The sequence below is a fragment of the Enhydra lutris genome, unplaced genomic scaffold (assembly GCF_002288905.1).
Source record: "Enhydra lutris kenyoni isolate GAN:26980312 unplaced genomic scaffold, ASM228890v2 scaffoldscaffold39, whole genome shotgun sequence".
Lineage (NCBI taxonomy): Eukaryota > Metazoa > Chordata > Mammalia > Carnivora > Mustelidae > Enhydra > Enhydra lutris.
In genome coordinates, this window is record NW_019154123.1 from 29,052,324 (window position 1) to 29,076,102 (window position 23,779).

At 34.1% G+C, this 23,779-nt stretch overlaps 1 protein-coding gene across 6 annotated transcripts in view; it reads right to left on the reverse strand.

The window, feature by feature from the left end:
- LOC111155042 (discs large MAGUK scaffold protein 1) overlaps positions 1-23,779 on the reverse strand; it is a 263,035-nt gene that overhangs the window by 140,493 nt on the left and 98,763 nt on the right. For 3 of the 6 annotated variants that reach the window (XM_022515066.1, XM_022515065.1, XM_022515064.1), the window contains exon 5: positions 14,541-14,705. In XM_022515066.1, the coding sequence (XP_022370774.1) occupies positions 14,541-14,705 (165 nt within the window). Of the gene's footprint in view, positions 1-5,007; positions 5,242-14,540; positions 14,706-23,779 lie in introns of those variants that run through there. The other 3 variants (XM_022515071.1, XM_022515070.1, XM_022515069.1) reach the window with 1 other exon arrangement.

A 23,779-nucleotide genomic window follows, 5' to 3' on the forward strand; every position in this document is an offset into this window, starting at 1 on the left:
TTGGAGGGGCGCCTGGGTGGCTCAGTGGGTTAAGCCGCTGCCTTTGGCTCGGGTCATGATCTCAGGGTCCTGGGATCGAGCCCCACGTCGGGCTCTCTGCTCAGTGGGGAGCCTGCTTCCTCCTCTCTCTCTGCCTGCCTCTCTGTCTACTTGTGATCTCTGTCTGTCAAATAAATAAATAAAATCTTTAAAAAAAAAAAAAAGAATAATTACAGGAATAGTGGGCAGAAAAAAGACAGTAAACCAGGTGTTCAAATCATCAGTGAGCAGGAGTGACTGAGAGAGATGCAGATGACTAGAAAAGGAGGGGAAGTGGAAAATATTATCTGATGCCATCTACATTTTTTTAAAAGAGAGAGGAAATACAGTCATCCATAAATATCACTGATAAGCAAGAAAGACAAAATTTACACTTTTTGTGAGGGTATAGTACAAAACAGTATCCTCAGGGAAATGCCAGGTGTCTGAGAGAAAAAAAGGGTGATCCATCACAAAGAGTTTGAGGATAAGGAAATGAATGAGAGTGATCTGGAAGGTTTGGACTTTTTGGGGTGATTAAGGGCAAAAGGATATAGAGTATAAAATTAGTCCTGATGATACACCTAGGAAAGCTTGGTAAAAGATGAACAATCAGTTAACTTAGTTGTCTACTTGTGACTTGTTTAACAATTTGCAAAAGGGAATGTTGGGAGGAGAGGAAAAGTCAGGGAATTGGAGGTCTCACCGAGAAGTGAGGTGCTCTTTAGGCCCACCTCCCCTTAAATTCTACAATTAAAGGTGCTGAGGTTTGGAATTCTTAAAAAAGTACATGGCTGTACTTACAGTTAACTTATTCAGTCAACACAATTTACTGAATGTCTGAATAGACTGCACTATCCTGGGTGGTCTAATTCCTAATTATCTATATTTGAATTTGTTCATGGGCTATCAAAAGTTAAGTAATCTAAAAAGAAAATAATAATATTAGTAATAGCTGCCAGGTACTGTTCTAAGTATGATACATATATTAAATAATAGAATTAACTCATGAGGTTGAGAGTATTATATACATTTTTGGACAACATATCCAATGCACAGCTCTACAGAATTAAATCCTTGATAATCTAGACTGTATCTGTTCAGGACAAACAGTATTCTTTTTATACAAATTAGCCTATATATTTTTCCACACATGGGTATCTGAAAAGCGTTTTCCTGCATTTTAATGCAGGACAGGTTTTTCTTCTAAAAAGAAAACCATTCAATTCTTAAAATTTTATTGTTCTACTTCAATTATGATAAGTCATCATGTCTGTTCCATTCACTCCTAGAAAAGAACTTTATTGTTTTCAGCTCAACCTGGCATGTCAGTTTTTGGGGGAAGGGCGGAATTTATAATGGCTATTTATAACGATCCATGCTAGGGATTTTTAGGTGTTCCAAAACATAGGCACAGCTGCTAAACACACATTCAAAGTAACCTACCACTTCACAGCTGTTCTAATTTTATATGACTACTATACTCATTAATAAACACTGATATCACCAAGAAGGCTAATCAAGTAGCAAAGACTAGAAATACTGGAGTTCTTTAAAACCCTCATGAATTTAAAAATTGGTCCTAGTCTGGAATAGAGGTGAGTATGCTAAATAGGACAGGGCAGATCGGCATTAAGTGATCCTAAATGCAAGAACAGGGGAAATTCTGAGGTAAAGACATGAGGAAGGTTTGACAACATGTAGGCCCTTTTTTTCTGTAATAATTATTCAAAATTAAGAACATAAGTAGTATGAAGCACAAAATAGAAAAACTTACAACAAAGTAAAAAAAATTAGAAACTCCTCTTAATTTAACATTAAAAAACAAACAAACAAACAAACAAACAAACAAAAACAACCCAAGGGCACCTGGCTGCCTCAAATTGGTTAAGTGTCTGCATTCAACTCTGGTCAGGATCCCAGAGTCCTGGGATCAAGCCCCACATAGGGCTTCCTGCTCAGTGAAGAGCCTGCTTCTCTCTCTCTCCCTCCCTCTACTGCTCCCTCTGCTTGTTATTTGTCAAATAAATAAAATCCTAAAAAAAAAAAAAAAAAAAAGGCAATTCATGTGAATTTCTGGGATATAACCAAATGACAAAAACTAGAAATAGTTTGTAAACTGTACAGTTAACATCATTGTGTGGGGATCCAGAGGGATGAGGAAATCAGGTACATGGGGAATTTGTGTGGCCTGAAGTAAACATGAAGAATGGAGGGGAGGAGAAGGGAAACAGAGAAAGAAATGGGGTACTGTGAAGAACTAAAAGCACTGGTGAGGGAAGGAAAGTGGATCCAAGAAAAACAGGTACCCAGGAGGTTTAGGATTAGGTATTATTTTTGGCAGGCCATAAACTAACAAGGTTTTGGTGACTGGAATGGAAAATAATCAATTCCATAAACATTTACTGAGCACCAACTATATGCCAAGCCCTATCCTAGAAGTGGGGGGGTCTTGCAGAAGTTTATAACTACTTAGCTTCCTTAACATTAAAAAAAACATTAATGACTTCACACTAAATTCCAGATATTATAGTAGAAATTGGCAATAATCTGAGTTATGAATGTGATTATTTCTAACACGCAAGTAACTTAAATGAATCCCTAAATAAATTTTCTTTTTATTTACAGAAGGTATTTGGAGGTTATTAAATCAGGGTAATGACTTTCAAATTAATAAAACTGGATTTAATAGCAATTCTCCACACTGCTGAAAGTATCATGCTGCATAGTTACAAGGAATTACATTCAAACTTAAATCTTGTTATCAAATCTTAGAAAAAATATTTCTAACAATAATGAAATAGAAAATCTGGTTATCATTGCTGCTATTTATCAATTACAGAACAAAACACTATCATAGTACTATCTTCACAGAAACATAGTATATGTTTAATAAATTACAAAATTTCATTAATCTACTTGTTTTTAACAATATGCAAATCCTTCTGGTGCTACAAATTAAAAACTGTCTGCCATGGGTCAGTAGATGAAACAGAAAAATGTGGTCTAGCATCAGTCAAGATCCAAATCTGTCTAATGTTCTATCTCAGTCCTATCATATTTTATCTGGTAAAATGAATTCCAGTGAGTTACAACAAAAGACCTGGATATATAAAATATCCCAATCATCAGTTAGAAAAATATACAGAATGGAAAATGGTATAATGGTACTGTAGAGCAGGAGAAATAAAAGCTAAAATCTTAGACCTAATGTTTATACTTCTAAAAATGAAATACAAAGGTAATGAAAGACACGTAAAAAAGAACTATGAAAGAAATAAAAACTAAGTCATTTATCAGTATAACAAATGATCTGAACCAAATGGGAGGAAAATAAAATTTTAAATGGCTTTGTAGGATTAACTGTGAATAGCTTTTACTGAAATTATGACTCTATTTTAGTACAATATAATAAGCAGCTTTTTCTCCAATTCCTAAGTAATTATAATGTAATTCTGTAGTTTCAATAGTTTTATATGTAAACTATTTTGCTTGCCTTTTCATTTCCATGCCCCTAGTAAGATTATGTACCAGTGGTAGTGTGTATGTATACACATACAGTACTGTGTACTTATATAAACCTCATGTAAGTTTTTAAAAGTTTTTAGCACATCTTTTTCTATTAACAAAAGAAAGTATCATTTAATATTAAACTATTATGAATTAACACCAAGTCTTAGTTTTTGCATCCCTTTTTGGTATGTATAATTGCAGTCAAATCAAGTTAGTTAAATTCTTCAGGCAGTGTTCAATCTAAGAGTTAAATCATATCACTGCTTCTGAAGTTTTGATTGAAACTAACATCAGTGCCTATATAAGAACAATTAATGATCCCTCCTAGCCCAGTAATTCCATTTCTCTCACACATGTTAGAAAAATAAATACAATTTCTTACTTAAGAAATTTGACAATATTTTAAAATCAAAACTATTGAACGATTAATTCTGGTAACCAAAAGCAAGAAAGAAGCTGTTGACAGTTTATTGTGCTGCTTCTAATTATTAAAAAAAAGATGGTTTTAAAGAAATTTATTTTAAAAAGCACTAGAATATGTGTATAAATTTTATTAAGTATTATTGATGTGAAAGGACAAAAGCAATCTCCCCTTGTTTTTAAATTAGACTATTTCTTATCCCTTCATTTTCACTAAAGTTTAATATCTACAGAAAATATTTTAAAATATAGTCCCCCAACCTCCTTTAATGACAAATAAATATTTCACTTAAGTTACTATTAATTTTTATTTCCCCGTTATTTTTAAATCAAAAAGATTTGGTTTTATGTGATCTTTTTTTTTTAATTTGGGAGATTTTTAGTGTTGCTCATCTCTTTAAACTGTCAACTGACTATCTGAAAAAAATATTCCTATAATTGTGTAGTTACACAAGCTTAATGCTTTTAAATTAACCCTAGATAATATATATTTATAGAAATGAAAAGATTAAATTCCTTGAATAAACCATAATTATAACTTCCTAAGATATAAGTATATAGCAACAGTAAACTGTATTCAATTTATTCTCAAAACACTAGAAAATAAAAATCTTTCTGTATCTTCACCATAACAATCTTCCTAAGGTTATCTAATGACATACAGAAGCTCAAGTGGTTTTCTTTCTTTCTTTTTTTTTTTTTTTTTGGTTAGACATTGTACTTTATAGCATTTAACAGCCTAAAAATAAGGAGACAAGCATTATTAATTTACACTGTAATTTATGTATCAATGATTTGTATTTTTAGAGAAGTCCCTCAACAGAATCAGAGCCTGTATTGTTTGGTATTACATAAGAGCAAAAGAGAAAATATTTTTTGTTTCCCCTTCCATGCTAAAGACCTACACAGATGGACTGAAAACATGTATTTCTGCACATTCAAGGTTTCAGTACATAAGACTATATTTTAAATAATAAGAAATCTATATTAATACAACTGCAAAGCAAACATAAAGCAAGAATATATTGAAAATAATTTCAACAAGTGGTATGTTACCTGGGTGGAGCTGGTGGCTACTGAGATGCAGTCAATAAAGCTGTGTCTTCGAGTGAAAAATGCAACTATCTGCTGCCAGCGTGAAGGTTCTGGCTCAGCCTGCAGTTCATCTGATGAACCCTTTTTTGCCCAATGTTTCTGCTTTGGGCCTACTGAGCCATGGCTAGAGCTAGTATTGCCTCCTCGACTGGCGCGAGAGTATAGAAGTGTGTTGTTCCCGAAAATGTAATTCATCTCTGCAGCCCTGCAGGTGGTTGCCAAGCAGTCTTACTTCTCTACCAGCTGCTGAGTGGTGAATGATCGGTAAAAACTGCAGCTAGAATTACAGCAGCATCACTTGTAGATCAGGGAAAATAAAAATCTTGAGAAATGATGCTCATTTTCTCTGTAATTTCTTCCCATGAAAGAGCTTGTATCTTCCCTCTGTACCTGTTAGTTGTAGGATGGCTGAGTTTATATTTGCAGACAAAAAAGACGGCATAAGGTTGATGGCTTTCTCATGATTATTTTTTCACCAGCGTCTGCAGGAACCAAAAGCTGTTCTTTTGTTAGCTGATAACTAGACGAATGAAATCCAGGAAGTGAGGTCGATTAGCAGGTAAAGAAGGATGTTATAAACACTGGACTACCAAGACCCTTTGGGGATGCCTGATTTAATGCACAGGGTGGAGAAACCCTGGATTACGAAGTTTCAATCTCAGTCTGTAGTAAAATCCAGTGTCATCTTCACTGCTTAAATAATTTGAACTGAATTCAAATATACAAGAAGATTTTCTTGCCAATAGTTCTGATTGTTTAATTTTACTGAAGGAGCCTTTGTCATTCACATACAAATTTCCACATCAGGAAGGAGCACACATTAATTAGGCTCTAAGTTTTTTAAGGGTACTATTTACATTCAACTCTGAGGATCTAATGCTAGAGGAAAATCCACTTGTAATATGGCATGATCATTTTATGTAATATATTGGTTCTTAATGCTTTGATAATTGAGTCTGGAGCCAAAAACAGATTAATCAGTGAAATAAGTAAGTATTTGACTTCTGAACTTTTGTGATTAAAAAAAACTTAAATTATTACCATCATCTCTCTCGTATATTATAAACACTTAGATTAATAAGTTATAAATTTTTAAAAATGCCAAAGAATTCAATTTTTTGTTTTAAAACCAACAAAGCATGTTTTATCCAACACTACATAAATAATACTCTGGGGTTCAACTAAATAATATTGTTTGATTGCTAGACAGACATTTTCTAACATTTAATATCTAGGTCTGGGTTTTTCAACATAGTAGTCTACCTCAGAATCACCTAGGATGTTGGTTAAAAATGCAGACTGGGGGACACCTGGGTGGCTCAGTTGGTTGGACGACTGCTTTCGGCGCAGGTCATGATCCCGGAGTCCTGGGATCGAGTCCCGCATCAGGCTCCCAGCTCCACGGGGAGTCTGCTTCTCCCTCTGACCTTCTCCTCGCTCATGCTCTCTCTCACTGCCTCTCTTTCAAATAAATAAATAAAATCTTTAAAAAAAAAAAATGCAGACTGGTATCCCCTCTCCTCACCAGAATTTTTTAGAGTAAGAGGGATCTTGAAATTTTCATTTTTAAAAAAGACCCTTAAGTGACTCGAGCAACCTCAAGTTTAAGAACCATAGATTCGTAACTCTGCCCTGCTAATATTGCTACATTATTATATAATATATGGTCATTTTAAAACAATATATGAATAAAAATGCCATTTGATAATTTACTAATGGTTGAGTAATTTAGTTTTTAAGTTGATACAAGCACATCATAAATCCCAACCTCAGCCATATACTTTTTCAGATGTGGACTGACAAAAAATCTTGCTTACTATGTGCTTACTGCACCAACTAAATGCAATCTCTTGAAAAGTAGAAACTGTGACCTCCAGATTCATTGAAAATCCTGATTCAGCAAGCAAAGATGCTAATACTCTCTCTCTGATTCCATCCCTAAGATACAGACACATGCCCAAAAGAGGTGAGTCATGTGGGACTCTCGAAAGCTAAGATGCTTTGTGACAGAGATTATAACACAAAGTTTGGTGCTTCTTCCCAAGGACTCTGCAGATAGTAGTTGGCAATTTTGTGACCCTAGACAGACTGTCCTGTCCATTTGGGGGTAAAGCAATAGAGGAAAACACTAAGGGTACACAGAGAACTAAGAATCCTCTGAAGGAAAAAAAAATTAAACCTCTGTAAAAAAAAAAAAAAAAACCACACACAGTAATATGGACCACATATTTAATAAACTGACTAGTGTGGTTTATGTAATTGGTTTGGCCCCAAAAGATGTGCCTTAATGATCCATGTCTGATGAAAATCCAAAATGGGGGAACCCTAGAACTGATAAAGGTTCTGTTATTCTGGATTGGTATGGATGAGGATATTGTACACAAATGCTGAATGCAAATTTCCTACTCACACTGCAAACAATAACAACACAGACCATGAATACTAAGCCATTTGTGTACACAAATTTCTTATCCCAGGGAGCCAAAGAGCTCAAAAACAATCTAACACTGATATCCTGTGTACCCCCTAAGTACTGGCAAAAGTACTTTTTGAGGCACAGATTTTGTAATCAAATCCAATGACATTAAAAAGCAGCTCTGAGTTTTGAGAAAGGCTTCTTTATGAAAATAACCCATTACCTGTACTACAAAAATCTAGGATCATCTCATCCATTGCCCAGTAGTCAATGGATGCATACAAAACCATATGTGTACTAAACCATAAATGGTTTCATATGATTTGACTGGGAGATCAAAGGTGACCAATTCCTCACTGATACCTGCTTTAGAACAGCCCTACTCATATAGTGGAGCCAAAAAAAAATAAACTCTATTCCATTAAAACAAAATTTAAGCTCATTATGGAACCTGGAAAGTCTATTTAAAATAATGAATTAAAAAAATACACAATGTCGAAATCACTGAATAACTATTAACATTTTAATGATTTAAATATTTTTTCTGTGCAGTTTACGAATTTGTAACTGTGAGAAATTTATTTTGTAATATTAAATGAAAGGACCATTCAAAAATATACATAGAATAGGTAGGCCCCCAATTATTTGTTTACCAATCAAACTCACAAAAAAACCTATTCAAGTCTTCAGGTATAGTAACAAAAGCAAGGATTAAATAATCTCAGTGAAAAACTTAAAAGGTTGAGAAGAAAAACAATATTAAAATTCTAAAATACTAAAAAAAAAATCACTAACTACAAAGCTATTATACTGTAAATGCAGCGTAATAGGCATTTTCCTTATACTTTTATCTTTATGATGTGGCTTATTAAATTTCAAAATGTGAAACTCTACTAAGATAAGACTTAAAAAATTATTTTTCTCCTCAATTTATTTAAACAAAACAAAAAACACACAGTTCACTTTTCTCACTACCCTGCCTCTTATAACCACCAATATTTTTGTTCAGGTTATAAAAGAGATCATTGGTTATTTATCTTTCTCTGACTTATTTCACTTGGCATAATGTCCTCAAGGTCCATCCATGTTGTCCCAAATGGCAAAATTTCATTCTCTTTTACCACATATATCATATTTTCTTCTTTCCTTGATGGATTCTTAGATTATTTCCATATCTTGCCTACTATAAATAATATTATAATGAATAAGAGGGTGCATATATATCTTTTTGAATTAGTGTTTTCATTTTCTTCAAATTAATACACACAGAAGTAGATCTTCTGGTCATATGGTAGCTTTATTTTTAATTTTCTGAGGAACCACCCATACTGTTTTCCACAATAGTTTCAACAATTTGTACATTCCCACCGACAATGCATGAGGGTTTCCTTTACTGCACCTACTTGCCACACTTATTATTTCTTATCTTTTTGTTAAGAGTCATTCTAACAGGTGTGGGGTAGTGTCTTGTGGTTTTGATTTGCATTTCCCTGATGACTGATGATGCTGAGCATCTATGTTTTAATGTACCTGTCAGCCACTTGTATGTTGTCTTTGGAAAAATGTCTCCTCAGATCTTTAGACATTTTAAAATCAGTTGTTTGGTTTTTTTGTTATTGAGTTGAATCAGTTCTTTATGTATATTAGCCCCTTATCAGATTTGTGATTCATCATTATTTTCTCCCATTCAGTAGTATGCTTTTTCATCTTGTTGGCATAGCTTCCTCTGCTGTGCAGAAGCTTTTTAGTTTGATGTAGTCCCATTAGTTTGTTTTTGCTTTTGCTACTTTTGCTTTTGGTGTCAGATTCCAAAAATCATCAGCAAGACCTGTGTCAAGGCGATTACTACCTATGTTTTCTTCTAGGAGTTTTCTCCTACGACAAAGCTGAGAAGACTGAAGACACAGATTGGTTATTTGCTTAGAAAAACTCTGCTCATTTATACACACAAATCCTTTCTGTAAGAGCACCATCTTGTGGTCAAATTGTATGCAGACTATAAGATTACCTTAATACACCAGGGCCATCCAAAAAAGATAAAATTCAACATTTTAATATATTCCAGAGATGTGAAAACAAAATTGATTTCAAAAGTACCCACTTAAAATAGGTAAGACTCTATTCAATAGATATATATTTGCTTATGTCTATTTTTCTGCTACCCGCATTTCTCACAATATTTGAAAAACTACCAACTACTGCTAGTGATCTCATTAACAGTGATCTGCTAGTATTCTTAATACTACTGGATGAAATGTACCCAGGCTAGGTGATATACATATTTAAAATAATTATCTGCTCACATACTCTGTTCTATCTTCGATTTCAAGTCCTGCTTAACTATATTTACTTTGCACAATTTGGTTTGAGCATAATTTTCCTTGCCACTGAAAACAAAAGCCAAATATGAGTTCTTTAATTTCTTCAATCATCAACACAACGTCCCATACTAAGCAGTGCACCTACTGTCCTCCTTATCAATTCATCCTGATTTAATCTATTTTGAAATAGGCTGGAGTTTTATTTGTTCAATTTACTGTTCTGACCATTTTTCCTAATTCCCAGCTCATTTTCAGTTTTAGGAATCTTGACACTGTTCTTATTATGATACATTATTATATTCATAACTGTTTAAAAGCTAAACTTTCTTTGAGGATTTCTTATATACCACGAAAATTTACCCACTGTGTCCTTTTCTTCCACAGAATTCCTCACCATTATATTGCCAATTTCTTCCCTGAAACTGCCCAGCACTGGCAAAGAAGTTTCCTTTTCAGAGTCTTAAATGATAATTATATTTAGGCTAAAATAAGGCTGAATAAAGTAACTTTCAATCACTATCTTATTTCATTCATTTTTTTCAGTAATGAGAATCAGCACCAGTACCGCAAGAACCTGTTAAGATTATTTCATAGCCCATTTCATGGTGGCAAACCCTTCATCGGGCCACTCATCAGCTCAGGATTGAGGCCCCCATTTGCTAACAAGTTCCCAAAGCTACAGTATAATGAACTTTCCTGAATTTTTATAGTTTCCTCTGATTATCACCCTGCTACTTTACTTATTTTCCCCAGTAACTGCCTTTCCTCTGAACTGGCATCTTATCCACACCTTCAACACCTTGTCCTAATGTTCATTTTCTTTTTTTAGAATAGTCCAAAAATTTAATTTTTCTCTTTATTTTTGCATGTTACATACTATGTTATATCTCTCCATAAAAATATTAATCACTGAAATCTAACAAAGTTACTAGCATAGAGGTTTAATAAATGTTTGTTAAAGGTATGTATTATTTGATAAACAAAACTAATATTCTGGCAGGTGATTTTTTTCCCCTGAAATCTTATAATCAACTTTATTCAAAAGTTTTCAAAAATTTAAACCTGACAATAGTCACTGCAAAAGTTCACATCTGCCGGGGTGCCTGGGTGGCTCAGTGGGTTTAAAGCCTCTGCCTTTGGCTCGGGTCATGATCCCTGGGTCCTGGGATCGAGCCCCACATCAGGCTCTCTGCTCAGCAGCGGGCCTGCTTCCTCCTCTCTCTCTGCCTGCCTCTCTGCCTACTTGTGATCTCTGTCTGTCAAATAAATAAATAAAATCTTAAAAAAAAAAAAGTTCACATCTGCCAGATACTCATATTGGTTATAGGTGCATTCAATCTTATACTGAGTTAAGCAATGCCCATGGTCAACCATAAGGGCTTTACGTGTACTATAATCTTCACCACAACCTTCCTCATTGTGATTTCACAAATATGCTTGTCTTTCTAAAGCTTACTTTCTAGCAGAAAAACAGACAATAAGTACACAAGTAAGTGAACCTATAATCTAGTTTGACCTTGAGCACTGAATCCAAGGGCCAGCAACTATCAACCTTCTCCTGAAATGAAATTAGTTAAGACTCTCATTTTTATTTTAAGTTGTCAATTTGCTAAAATATTTATCAGTTTATTTATATTCAACTTTTGAAAAGGGGGTGGGACCCTCACTGCCCATACCCCTGTCAGAATCTGCATACACATGGAAGTAACTACCAAAACAACCTACCAAGAGTGAGGAGCTGAGAGTGTGCAAATTGACTTTGCATAGTTTGTAACCATCATTATGACCAGAAATTCAAAACATCAGAAACAAAGAATTATGCTTACCTGGGAGAATTTCATGACTCAAGTATTAGTTTATATTAATTCAGTCAAGAGAAAACAGGCATAAACAAGAACAGCATATCCAGCAGGACAGAGTGCTTAGAATTCAAGTGTTCTAAAGTTCTATGTTATTCAGAATGAAGACAAAAGAGATTTACTGACTTTAGTTTTGTAAGTTAAAAAGGCATATTAAAATTTCTAGGATAACCATTAAAGGAAGAGAAACACATAACTTCCAAGCAAATAAGATGGGAGATAAGACATGAGAAAATATAATCTAAATTAAGATATGAAAGGAATAAATGTCTCCTGTTGAGCTAGAGGAGCTGAAGGAACTACATTTTAGAAAGGCTCTATTTCTGCTGTTTTTCTGCTACGGCCCATTTACTCATCTTCTACTTTGTATCTGAGTAAAAATCAAAGAAGCTATGTTCCCACTCCAAGGAAGAAGCAAGAAAGTTTTAATTATTCTCTGAGGTTTGTCGCAGGCCCCCAAATATCTGATAACATCTAAGAAGAGTCATCCTAAATACGTTCCAGGAGGTTAGCTTTGAAAAACTGCAGCTGACTCTGGCATCAATACCTTCTACTTTCAATGATTTCTAAAATAACATCCATTATTCACCTGTTATTCGCCTCTGATGAGCCCCTACCCTGGATTCCTGAAGGACCACTTATCCTGGACCCCTTTCAAATACAAAGGCTGAGCCCCAAGTGCAGAGACTCATTCTCCTTTCCTTCCTGAGTCTTCCAGATACTCCAGATGCTATCCTCTACCTGTCACTTGGGCTATTCATCCAACTCTGCCTTCACTTTCTCCAGCTTGTGTTTGATTTCTACCCTGCATGAAGCCAAGCACTCTCTTGGCTGGTCCTGAAGGACCCCCACTTCTGGGTTCTCAGACCAAAAGTGCCTGTATCACTATGTTTAAAAATTAAGAAACATACTCATGGGGCAAATGAAATCACAAGGGAAATAAAAGAAAATGTTACAATGATTTAAAAAAATTACATTTTAAAACTTGCTGATACAAGTGATATTTAAAGGAAAGTTTACAAACTCCACTACTACTAGAAAAGGCAGAAACTGTTATAATATGTAACTAAAGAAACAAAAAAAAAAAAAAAAAGTAAAACCACCAAACCCAAATAGAATAAACTCAAAGCAGAAGAGAAAAAACACTGTTAAGAGGAGAAGGGGGATAAGATAAAAGAACGGTCTCTGTCACTAATAGCCACCAATTTCTTCCTCTCTGTATCTCTCACTTAGCCTTCCAGGGAAGGTCAGCTTGCTTCTACCAAACACAACCTTAGTTAATATGTAGGTTATCCACACATTATATTTATAGATTTATATGGAACGCATATATTATGTGGGTAAACGTGTGTGTGAAAACAGGGAGGGTGAGGATGATAGCACATGGGGGGGGGGGACACAAGATTTTTTTAAAAAGAGATGAATCTCTGAAAAGACCATCTTCTGGCAAGAATGGTCAAGGGGAAGAAAACAAAACAAAGCACAAATAAACATTATGAGGAATGAAAAGGGGGCCATACCTAAATATGTTATAGACAAAACCCCCAACATATTAATAACAGTATTTTGAAATAAATATAAAATGGACAAATTCCTAGAAAAAATAACCTACCAAAACTATTAACAGAAAAATCTAAATGGTATAACCATTAAAAATCTTAACTAGAAATACTAAATCATCCTTCAAAGAGAATTATAAAACAAAGGTTACAGTTTACTAGGAAAAAATAATCCTTATTCACAATGCATACAACCAACAAAAGATTAGTATCCAGAATATATAAAGAACTTGTAGGGACACTTGAGGGTTCAGCTGGTTAAGCGGCCAACTCTTCATTTCAGCTCAGGTCATGATCTCAGAGCCCTGGGATCAATCCCCACCTCGGGTTCCATACTCAGAGCAGAGTTTGCTTGAGGATTCTCTTCCCTTTCCCTCTGCCCCTCCCTCTACTCGCTTGCTTACTCTAAATATATAAATGTTTAAGATCAGTAAAAAGGACACCAAAGACAAAAAGGAACAAAAATCTTGAGAGGTTTATCATAGAATAGAAAACCTGGATGAGTAATAAATATATTCAACCACATTATCAAACAGGGAAATGCACATTAAAATCACAATAAGATACTATTTCAAGTCCCAAACAATGGCAGAAATAAGAATACCAGGTACTGATAAAAATACAGATCAGTTAAAACTCTTTTTATTGCTGCTGAAAATGTAAATTATTTAACTACTTGGAAAATAATCTAGTGTTACTCACAAAGATATGTATACATAACCTATGTTTTAAATAGCACTTTTTATATTTGTAATATTCTGAAAATAACTCAATATCCATCAAAAGTAAGATAAATTATAGTGTATTAATGAAAGAAAAAACTCCAGAGCAGTGAAAACAATCTCAAGAATACAATGTTGAGCAAAAAAGTCAAGCTGACATTATATGCACTATAATTCATTTATATAAAATGTAAAATCAGCAAAATAAACAACACACTGATTGGAGATCTAAATGTGTGCTAGAGCTTTAGAAGAAACCAGGACTGTGGTTATTTCTGAAGGGAGTTAATGTTAGTATTAATGCTCTTTTTCTGTACCTACTAATATTTAAAACACACTTTAAACACTTCAATGTGTAGTATTTGAAATATAATAGTTATTTCCTTTGTGGGAATTTTTAGGCTTAATGATAGTATCACTGAATAAAATTCATTTATAAAATATATCCTTAAAAATATGTTTAGAATGCTAATAAATATTATGCAATTCCCTATAACTAAGAAACCATAAACAAGGGATGAAAATTCTACATGAACGAAAAGTTCTCTGAGCATGAGCTATATGAGTAACAAAAGTAATATATAATTCATAGCAACAAAATAAAGTTTTCATCCTACCTTTATTGGTGAAATGTGAGAATGGGAAACAAATCCATGGACATTCTCAATTTCTGACAGGTTCTTCTCTGAGACATGAACTAGTTCCGGACCTATCACCTCATTAGTGATTTGTGGGGAAATGTGCTCTTGAGGAGGTGTGTCTTCATCCTGATACCGGTATTTCTGTAAAGAAAATTCAAATATATGAAAAAGTCCTAAAAAGCAAAGTGAGTTCAATTCAAATCATGGTTTCATAACTAGCCAAATAATCAATAATATTGAACTATCTGGAAAGCGTATTGTATAGTTTAATGCATAAAGTCTGAGAAAATAGGCCTCCATTTTAATCATACCAGTTTTTAATAAAATATCTGATTATTAAAACTATTTCAGGGGTGCCTGGGTAGCTCAGTCAGTTAAAGCCTCTGCCTTTGGCTCAGGTTGTGATCCCAGGGTTCTGGGATTGAGTCCCGTGTCGGGCTCTCTGCTCAGCGGGGAGTCTGCTTCCCCCCACTTGCCTGCCTCTCTGCCTACCTGTGATCTCTGTCTGTCAAATAAATAAATAAATAATCTTAAAAAAAAAAAAAACAACACTATTTCAGATTATGGGAAGATGGTTGAGTGGGAAGCACAAAAAATTTGTCTTTCCACTTAAGACAATTACACAGAAATGATCTGTCTGATGTAACTATTCTGGAACTCTGGAGTCTGTGAAGGCTTGCAATTTTCCAGGGGGTTAACTGGGATGGTAAACTGTGATTAATTTAGGTCAGCTTCACCACAGTACTGGAAGTTGCACCTAGAGCAATTAGGCAAGAAAAAGAAATGAAAAACATTCAGATTGGAAAGGAAGGAGTAAAATGATCTCTGTTTATAGATGATATAATATTGTATGTAGAAAACCTTAAAGACTCAGCAAGAAGCTGTCAGAACTAATGAATTCAGCAAAGTAGCTGGATACAAAGTCAACACACAAAAATCAGTTACATTTCTATACACAATCAAGAAAGAAAATTACAAGAACAGTTCTATTTACAACAGCATCAAAAAGAATAAAATATTTGGGGATAAACAAGGTGAAATACTTGTACAGTGAAAACTATTTAAAACACTGCTGAAAGAAATTAAAGATGACAGAAAAAAATGGAAGCACATTCTGTGTTTATGGATTGGAAGACTAAATATCGTTAAGATGTCAATACCACCCAAAGCAATTTACAATCCCCGTCAAAATACTAATGAGAATTCTTGCAGAAAGAGAAAAAAACCCATCCTAAAATTCATGTGGAATCTCGAGAAATCTGAATTGCCAAAATAATCATGAAAACGAACAAAGCTGGAAGACTCACACTTCCTCATTTAAAAACTTACTACAAAGCTAAAGTATTCAAACAAGTTTGTACTGGCATAAAGACAAACGTATTGACCAATGGAACAGAATAAAAGTCCAGAAATAAACCTTCACATAAATGGTCAAATTATTTTCAACAAGGGCTCTAAGCCTACTCAACAGGAAAAAGGCAATCTTTTCAACAAGTGGTGCTGGGAAAAGTGGATATCTACGTGCAAAAAAATGAAGCTGAATCCTTACCTAATTTTTACCACAGGTAAAATTCAAAATGCATCAAGGACCTAAATGGAAGACTAAAACGATAAAACTCTTAAAAGAAAACACAGCACACAAAAGCTTCATGACACTGCATTTGGCCATGATTTCTTGGATAGGACACCAAAGGCACAGGTAACAAAAGAAAAAAAAACAGACAAACTGGACTTTATAAAAATTTTTAAAATTTTGTGCATCGAAAGACCCTATCCAAAGAGTAAAAGGCAACCCAAGGAATGAGAACGTTTTGCAAATCATATGTCTAATAAAGGATTAATATCCAAAATATATAGAAAACTCCTAACTAAAAGTCAACAATAAAACCAAACAACTCAAACACGGGCACAGAACTTGGAAAGAGATTCCCCCAAAGAAGACAAACGAATGGCCACTAAGCACATGAAATGATGCTCAACATCACTAATTGTTACAGAAATGCAAGTCAAAACTATAATGAGATACCACCTCACACGCATTAGGATGATTCCTACTGAAAAAAGAGAAAAGTTCCAAAAGAAACTGGAACACTTGTGCATTACTGGGAATGTAAAATGGTACAGCCACTGTAGAAAGTAGTATGGTGGTTCCTCAAAAAAGTAAAAATAGAATTACCATATGAATCCAGCAATTCCACTTCTGGGTATATGCCCAAAAGAACTGAAAGCAGGGTCCTGAAGAGATTATTTGTACACCCATGTTCATAGCAGTACTATTCACAATAGCTAAAACATGTAAGAAACCCAAGTGTCCATCAATGGAGAATGAATAAGCAAAATGTGGTATATACATACAATGGAATATTTTTAGCTTTAAGAAAAAAAAGTTGGGCAGTATGTTACATGTGGATGAACCTTGTGAACATTATGCTAAGTGAAATAAGCTAATCACAAAAAGACAAATACTGTGTAATTCCACGTACACGAGGTACCTAAAATACAGCTTTATCCTTGGAACAACAGGAGTCAGGAACACCAACCCCTATCAAAAATCCGTGTATAACCTTGACTGCCCAAAAGCTTAACTACTAATAGCTTACACTGGGAAGCCTTACCAATAACATAAACAATTAACACATATTTTGTATGTTATATATATTATAGACCATATTCTTACAATAAAGCTAGGAAAAAGCTGAGAAAATCATAATTATAATTTTATAATCAAGAAAAAACAGACTAGTATCTATATATATTTTACATTTATAAATATTTCTTTCTTAATGTTTTTAATATTTCTAGGCTATGCAGTTCATCTGCGAGTTTTTTCAAACTGTTGCAAATCTCTAAAAGATTTTCCAATATATTTATTGAAAAAAGTCTGCAGATCAGTGGACCTGCACAGTTCAAAAGCATGTTGTTCAAGGCTCAACTGTAGTCAAAATCATAAAGACCTAAAGTTAAAATGGTTGCTGCCACGGGCTGTGGGGAGGGGAGAACTGTGACACTTAACAGACATCAAGTTTCACTTTCACGTGATGAAAAGAGTTATGGGGATGGATGGTGCTAATGCCTGCACTATCATGTGAATGTATATTAATACTACTGAACTATAAACTTAAAAATAGTTAAATGGTAAACTTTTTGTTATGTGTACTTTATCATAAAAAAAAAGACTAAGTTTAAGAAATAATTCAGAGCTAGAAAGGTGAAAAAGAAATCTGAATACAGATTTGCTCATTTCTTACCCAATGTCAGCTGAATGCTGTTATCTCTAACTACACAGTTGTTTAAGTGAAGTCAAAATGAAAAGCCAAAGTTGTTTGACTAAATTAGTTTGGTTTTCTTATTCAGTTAACGGATATAAAAGTGAAAAAAGCCTTTTCAAATCCTAACTGAAAGTTAGTCTATTAGAGAACAGTATTTTTTTTAACTATAAGAGAATTTTTGTCTCTTTCTCTCGCTCTCTCACACTTAACTCTATGCAATCTACTTTTAGAGGAACATCATTTTAAGAAAACCAAATCTACCTTACCCCATACACAAAAGTAAAGGAAATCATAATTATAGGAACTGGTAGAAAATAAAAGTACATGTTTTTTCAACTCAAGCTGAGAATGTGTATACATACACACAAAACCAAAACAAACTAAAATATTCTCCCCCTTCCCCAAGAAAAATACTCATAAAGACACAAGTCACGATAGAAACAAATTTTGTAACAAAATTATTAGCCACTATTAGCAGCTCTTATAAATCATTAAAAAAAACATAGCAAACATCATAATGGGATAGTCACAGAAGGCATACAAATGGATCAGTAGTAAACTTCTAGAAAAAACATGCTCAACTTCCTTAGTTTGTAAAAATTACAATGTTAGCATTCAGAGAAATGGGCATAAATCATCATATTCTTGGTAGGGGTCTTTTTCTGGTGGGCAGATTGCAATGTTTCACAAGTCCTGAAAATGTTTCTATTCCTTAACCCAATAATTCCACTTCTAGAAACTAATCTTACACATAGCATCAGTAAAGAGCATAAATATTTGTTGTATACAAATATGTACATTGTAAAATATATTAAAAATCCCTTTAACTCTGAATTTCAGTGCTGCAAGTTAATACACAACCTCAGCATCACTTTTTAAATAACATCCTTCTGTGAAATGGTAAATTACATGGAAAACAATCAAGCTCATATCACTATTAGCTAGTTCATTTAACATGATATATGAAATATTTTTATGCGTTAACCTCAGATTACTTTCAAAACCAATAGAAAGAATTCTCTACTTTATCCTGAGTATGGCTGAAGGTACAAAAACACAAAATTTAACACAGTTTAAATACTCAATTGAGCAGAAGAAAAATCTACATACACTTACACTTTAATAGTAGATAGGATTATAAGGAAAGAAACTCAATTATCATTTTTTTTTCTTTCCTTCTCTCCAGGCTCCCCCCATAGCCATCTTTTCAAACTTTACAGCTACTTCACAACTTAGTATGTACTTTGACGAGAGTACATGCAGGAAGATATTCACTAAAATTTGTAGTGAAGAAAAACTGGAAACAAGCTTCCTATCAATACAAAAAAAAAAAAAAAAAAGCTAACAAAATTATGGTACATTCTACAAAAGTTATAGACATTTAGGGTAAAAATCTACTTCTTTTTATAGGAAAACCTGAAAACATAGATTGCTGAATGAAGAAAGCATGTTTTGAAGCTAACAGTTTGAACATTTGATTTTTTAGACTTTATTTATTTGAGAGAGAGGGAGAATGGGGGGTGGGCAGAAGGGGAGGAAGGAGAAGACTACCCACTGAGCAGGGAGCAGTCATGTTACATGGAGCTAGATTTCAGGACCTTGAGATCATGACCTGAGTCAAAGGCAGCTGCTTAACTGGGCAACCCAGATGCCCCAGTTTGAACATTTTAAACCAAATCAATAGTATACTTATGTATATGTATAATATGTAAATGCATATGCAATATATGCATACACGTATATATACATATCTTCATGTCTATGTGTATGTGTGTACATCTCTCTCCATATCCATGAATGTACACAAGTAATGTGAGAGAATCTAACAGAATTTAAAACAACAAAAAAAATGGTTCATACTGAAAAGGAAAGAAATCACTAAAAAATCTGTCTTTTAAATATCTTTTTAAATAGATGTTACCCCGTGTAATTACTGAAAAACTCAAGGCATCTGACCTGGCCTTTCCCAGTAAAAATCACTCTGTATTCATGGAACAATTCAATGCAGCCCTTTTGCTTCTGTATTTTCTGCAAAGTGGCAGCTGAATGCAATAACTTGACCAGTCTCATGTTTAATCCTTTTGGCAAGACTATAGATAGTACTGTGTCCTTTTATCAAGAATTATATAAGGTCTGGTTATCGCTTCCTGCAATGTTAGGAGCTCTTGATATTCAATGCCTTAATCAGTTCACTCACTGCGAGCTGCAAAATGGTGACAGTCTAATTCTATGATTTCATTTTCATTTATTAAACAGTATATACATAAATATTTCTCTTCACCTACTATCTGGTTATCCACTGATATGGTTCACACATGAATAACAGGAGAAATACTTAAATTGTTACTTTACCAGTTTTCAAGACAGATTTAAAAAAAAAAATGGTTCCTTATCATCCTCTTAAAGCAATTAGGAGGGTTTTAGATACCATGCACCTGATCAAAATGTCATCTGGCTTTTTTTTTTTTTTTTTCCAGCAACCCACAAGCTTATCCTGATACTCATATGGAGATGCAAGAGTCCCAGCAGAGTCAAAACAATCTTTAAACAGAAGAGCAAAGTTGGGGCACCCAGATGGCTCAGTCGGTTAAGCAGCTGCCTTAGGCTCAGGTCTGATGATCCAGCCCCACAACCGGCTCCCTGCTCAGCGGAGAGCCTGCTTCTCACTCTCCCTCTGTCTGCTGCTCTATTTGTGCTTTCTCTGTATCTCTCTGTCAAATAAATAAATAAAAATCTTTTTTTTTTTTTTTTTTTTAAAGATTTTATTTATTTATTTGTTAGAGAGAGAGAGAGCGAGCATGAGCACAGGCAGAGTGGTAGGCAGAGGCAGAGTGAGAAGCAGGCTCCCCGCTGAGCAAGGAGCCCGATGTGGGACTCGATCCCAGGACGCTGGGATCATGACCTGAGCCGAAGGCAGCTGCTCAACCAACTGAGCCACCCAGGCGTCCCTAAATAAATAAAAATCTTAAAGGAAAAAAAAAGAAGAGCAGAGTAGAGGACCCACACTTCCCAATTTCAAAACATTCTACAAAGTTGTGTTTTTTAAAGATTATTTATTATTTGAGGGAGGGAGAGAGAGAGAGATCACACACGTATGCGCCTGAGTGTGAACACAGTGCACTAGTGGCATGCGGGGCAAAGGGAGAAACAGATTCCCTGTTGCACAGGAAACCTGATGTGGGTCTTGATCCCAGGACTCTGGGATCATGACCTGAGCTGAAGGCAGACGCTTAACCAACTGAACCACCCAGGTGCACCTACAAAGCTGTATCAATCAAGACTGTGATACTGGTGTAAAGACAGACGTGTATCAATGGAACAGAATTAAGAGTCCAGAAATGCATCATTGCATTTATGGTCAACTGATGTTCAACGAGGTGCCAAGAGAATTTAATGGGGGAAAGAAGAGTCTTTTCAACAAATGATGCTGAGACAACTGGATGCAAAGTAATTAAATCAGACCTCTTTCTAACACTATGTATAAAAATTAATTCAAAATGGATCAAGATCTAAATATAAGAGCTAAAACATAAAACTCTTAGAAGTAAACATAAATATACATCTTTACAACCTTGGATTTAGAAGTGGTTTCCTAGGTACAACAACTAAAGCATAAGCAGATAAATTTGACTTGATATAAATGAAAAACTTTTGTTCATCAAAGGGCATTATCAAGAAAGTGAAAAGATAACCCTCAGAATGGGAGAGAATATTTGCAGATCATATATTTGTTAATAGTATCTAGAAAATATAAGGTGTCTGGTTAAGTCTCCTGAACACATAATGAATTCTTACAACTCAACAATAAAAAATCGAATTGTAAAATGGACAAAGAATTTAAAGAGACTTTTTTTTTTCAAAGAAAATACAAAAATGGACAATAAACACATGAAAAGATGTTCAACATCACTAGTTATCACAGAAATGCAAATCAAAACTGCAATGAGCTATCACTTCACATCCACCATGATAGCTATAACCAAAAAGACTGATGATAAGAACACATTCTGGTGAGGATGTGGAGAAATGGGGACTGTCAGTGTTGGGGGAATGTAGTCATTCTGGAAATAGTGAAACCATTCTGGAAAACAGTTTGGTAGTTCCTCAAAAGGTAAAAAGAGTTACCATTTGAGTAATTTCACTTCTGCATATATAGCCAAGAGAACTGAAAAGGTGCATTCATACAAAAACTTGTACACAAATATTCATAGTATTATTATTCATAACAGCCCCAAAGTGGAAACAACCAAAATGTCTATCAATTTATAAATGAATAAATAAAATGTGTTATATCCATACCATGGAATATTCTTTGGCTATAATAAATAAGTTATTTATAGATTCTACAACATAGAACTTTGAAAATATTATGTTAAGTGTAAGAAGCCAGTCACAAAAAGCCACATACTATATAATTCCATTTATATGAAATGATCGGAACAGGCAAATTTCATAGAACCAGAAAGTAGGTTAGTGATTTCCAAAGACTTGTGAGAGGAAGAAATGGGAATCAACTGCTGGTGAGTACAGTTTCTCTCTGGGTGATGGAAATGTTCTGCAATTTAGGGATGACAGCTGCACAACCTTGTGCACAGAGCTATACACACTTGAAAATGATGAATGTTACGGTATGTGATTATTTTAATTTAAAAATTACTACTAAAGTGTCATTATAAATGGATGGATTAAACATATTTGATTGGCTAAATTCACCGCAAATATTCTTTGGAAGCTCAAATTGTCTTATCTCTAGCCAGTAAGACTCTATTCATCTCTGAGTCCCCTTATACCTGACACTTTTAAGAAAGTTTAATACAACAAAGTATGGTCACCAAAAGGAGATAAAAAAGGGATTCCCTGAGGTACAATTATTACTTGAGAAAGTATTTCCAAGTTGCTTTCCAGGCCTACCATTACCACGCACTGTAATATTCATCTGTATTTCTTATTATCTAAAGGTTGAGCTCAACCAATTACCAAAAATATTTTAACACTGAAAACTTCGTATAAAACGAGTTTGCTAATACAGTAGAATGCATAAAACTAACCCTCCTACAAGGATGGTCCACATCTAAATTAGCTAACACTTATACTAGAAAAGAATGACAAAATGGGGATGAGAGAATAGGGATGGAGAAGGAAGATTTAAAAATGACTGTATTAAGAACATTCTAAATACCCATTTAGAAATTTCCCCATTCTTTTTTATGTTTAAGGTTGGTATCTTCAGTATCAAACCTTCCACTGCTCTTCATCTTGGTTACCAATATTGGCAACATTACTACTTACTGACTATAGTGGTTTGAAAGCTATTTTAATTTGGAATGTAAATACGTTACTACTTCACTGCTGTTACATATTTTCCAGAACTGTTTCTTAAGAAACAGTAAGTTTCTGATTAATAGACACCACACAGATTCCCAAGTCTATCAGAAAATTAAAATGGTTGAAATTAAGACCAAAATCTTTCTATTTTACTAGAATAAGTTTCTTAATGCTGATCAGTAGAATAAACAGAGTTGTTAGTTTGTAAGTATCTCCTTATCTACCTCTCAACCTATAAACATTTGTTGTTTCTGTAATAAATTAAAAAGAAATATTTTTGCACCACCTATGTTTTACTAGTACACTGTTCCATGTACCCCCAACATATTTCTTATAAGAAAAGCAATAAATAAGACATCAACATTAAGTGCAGTGGTGGGCTTTAAAATTAATTTCTAAAACAGAAGATTATTAGAAAGAAGATTATCATATGTTGAAGAATGCAGAGACAAAAATCACCACTAGTTTGGAACCCAATTTCCAAATTTCAATAAAAACTTAAGTGCTGGGTATGTACTGTTTGAGTGTTTGTAAATATGGGGATAAATAAAACTTAGATGTTGATGAAAATATTTTAAATATTTGTTAAAATTCAATGGTAAAGACCTGTATAGAAAGAGA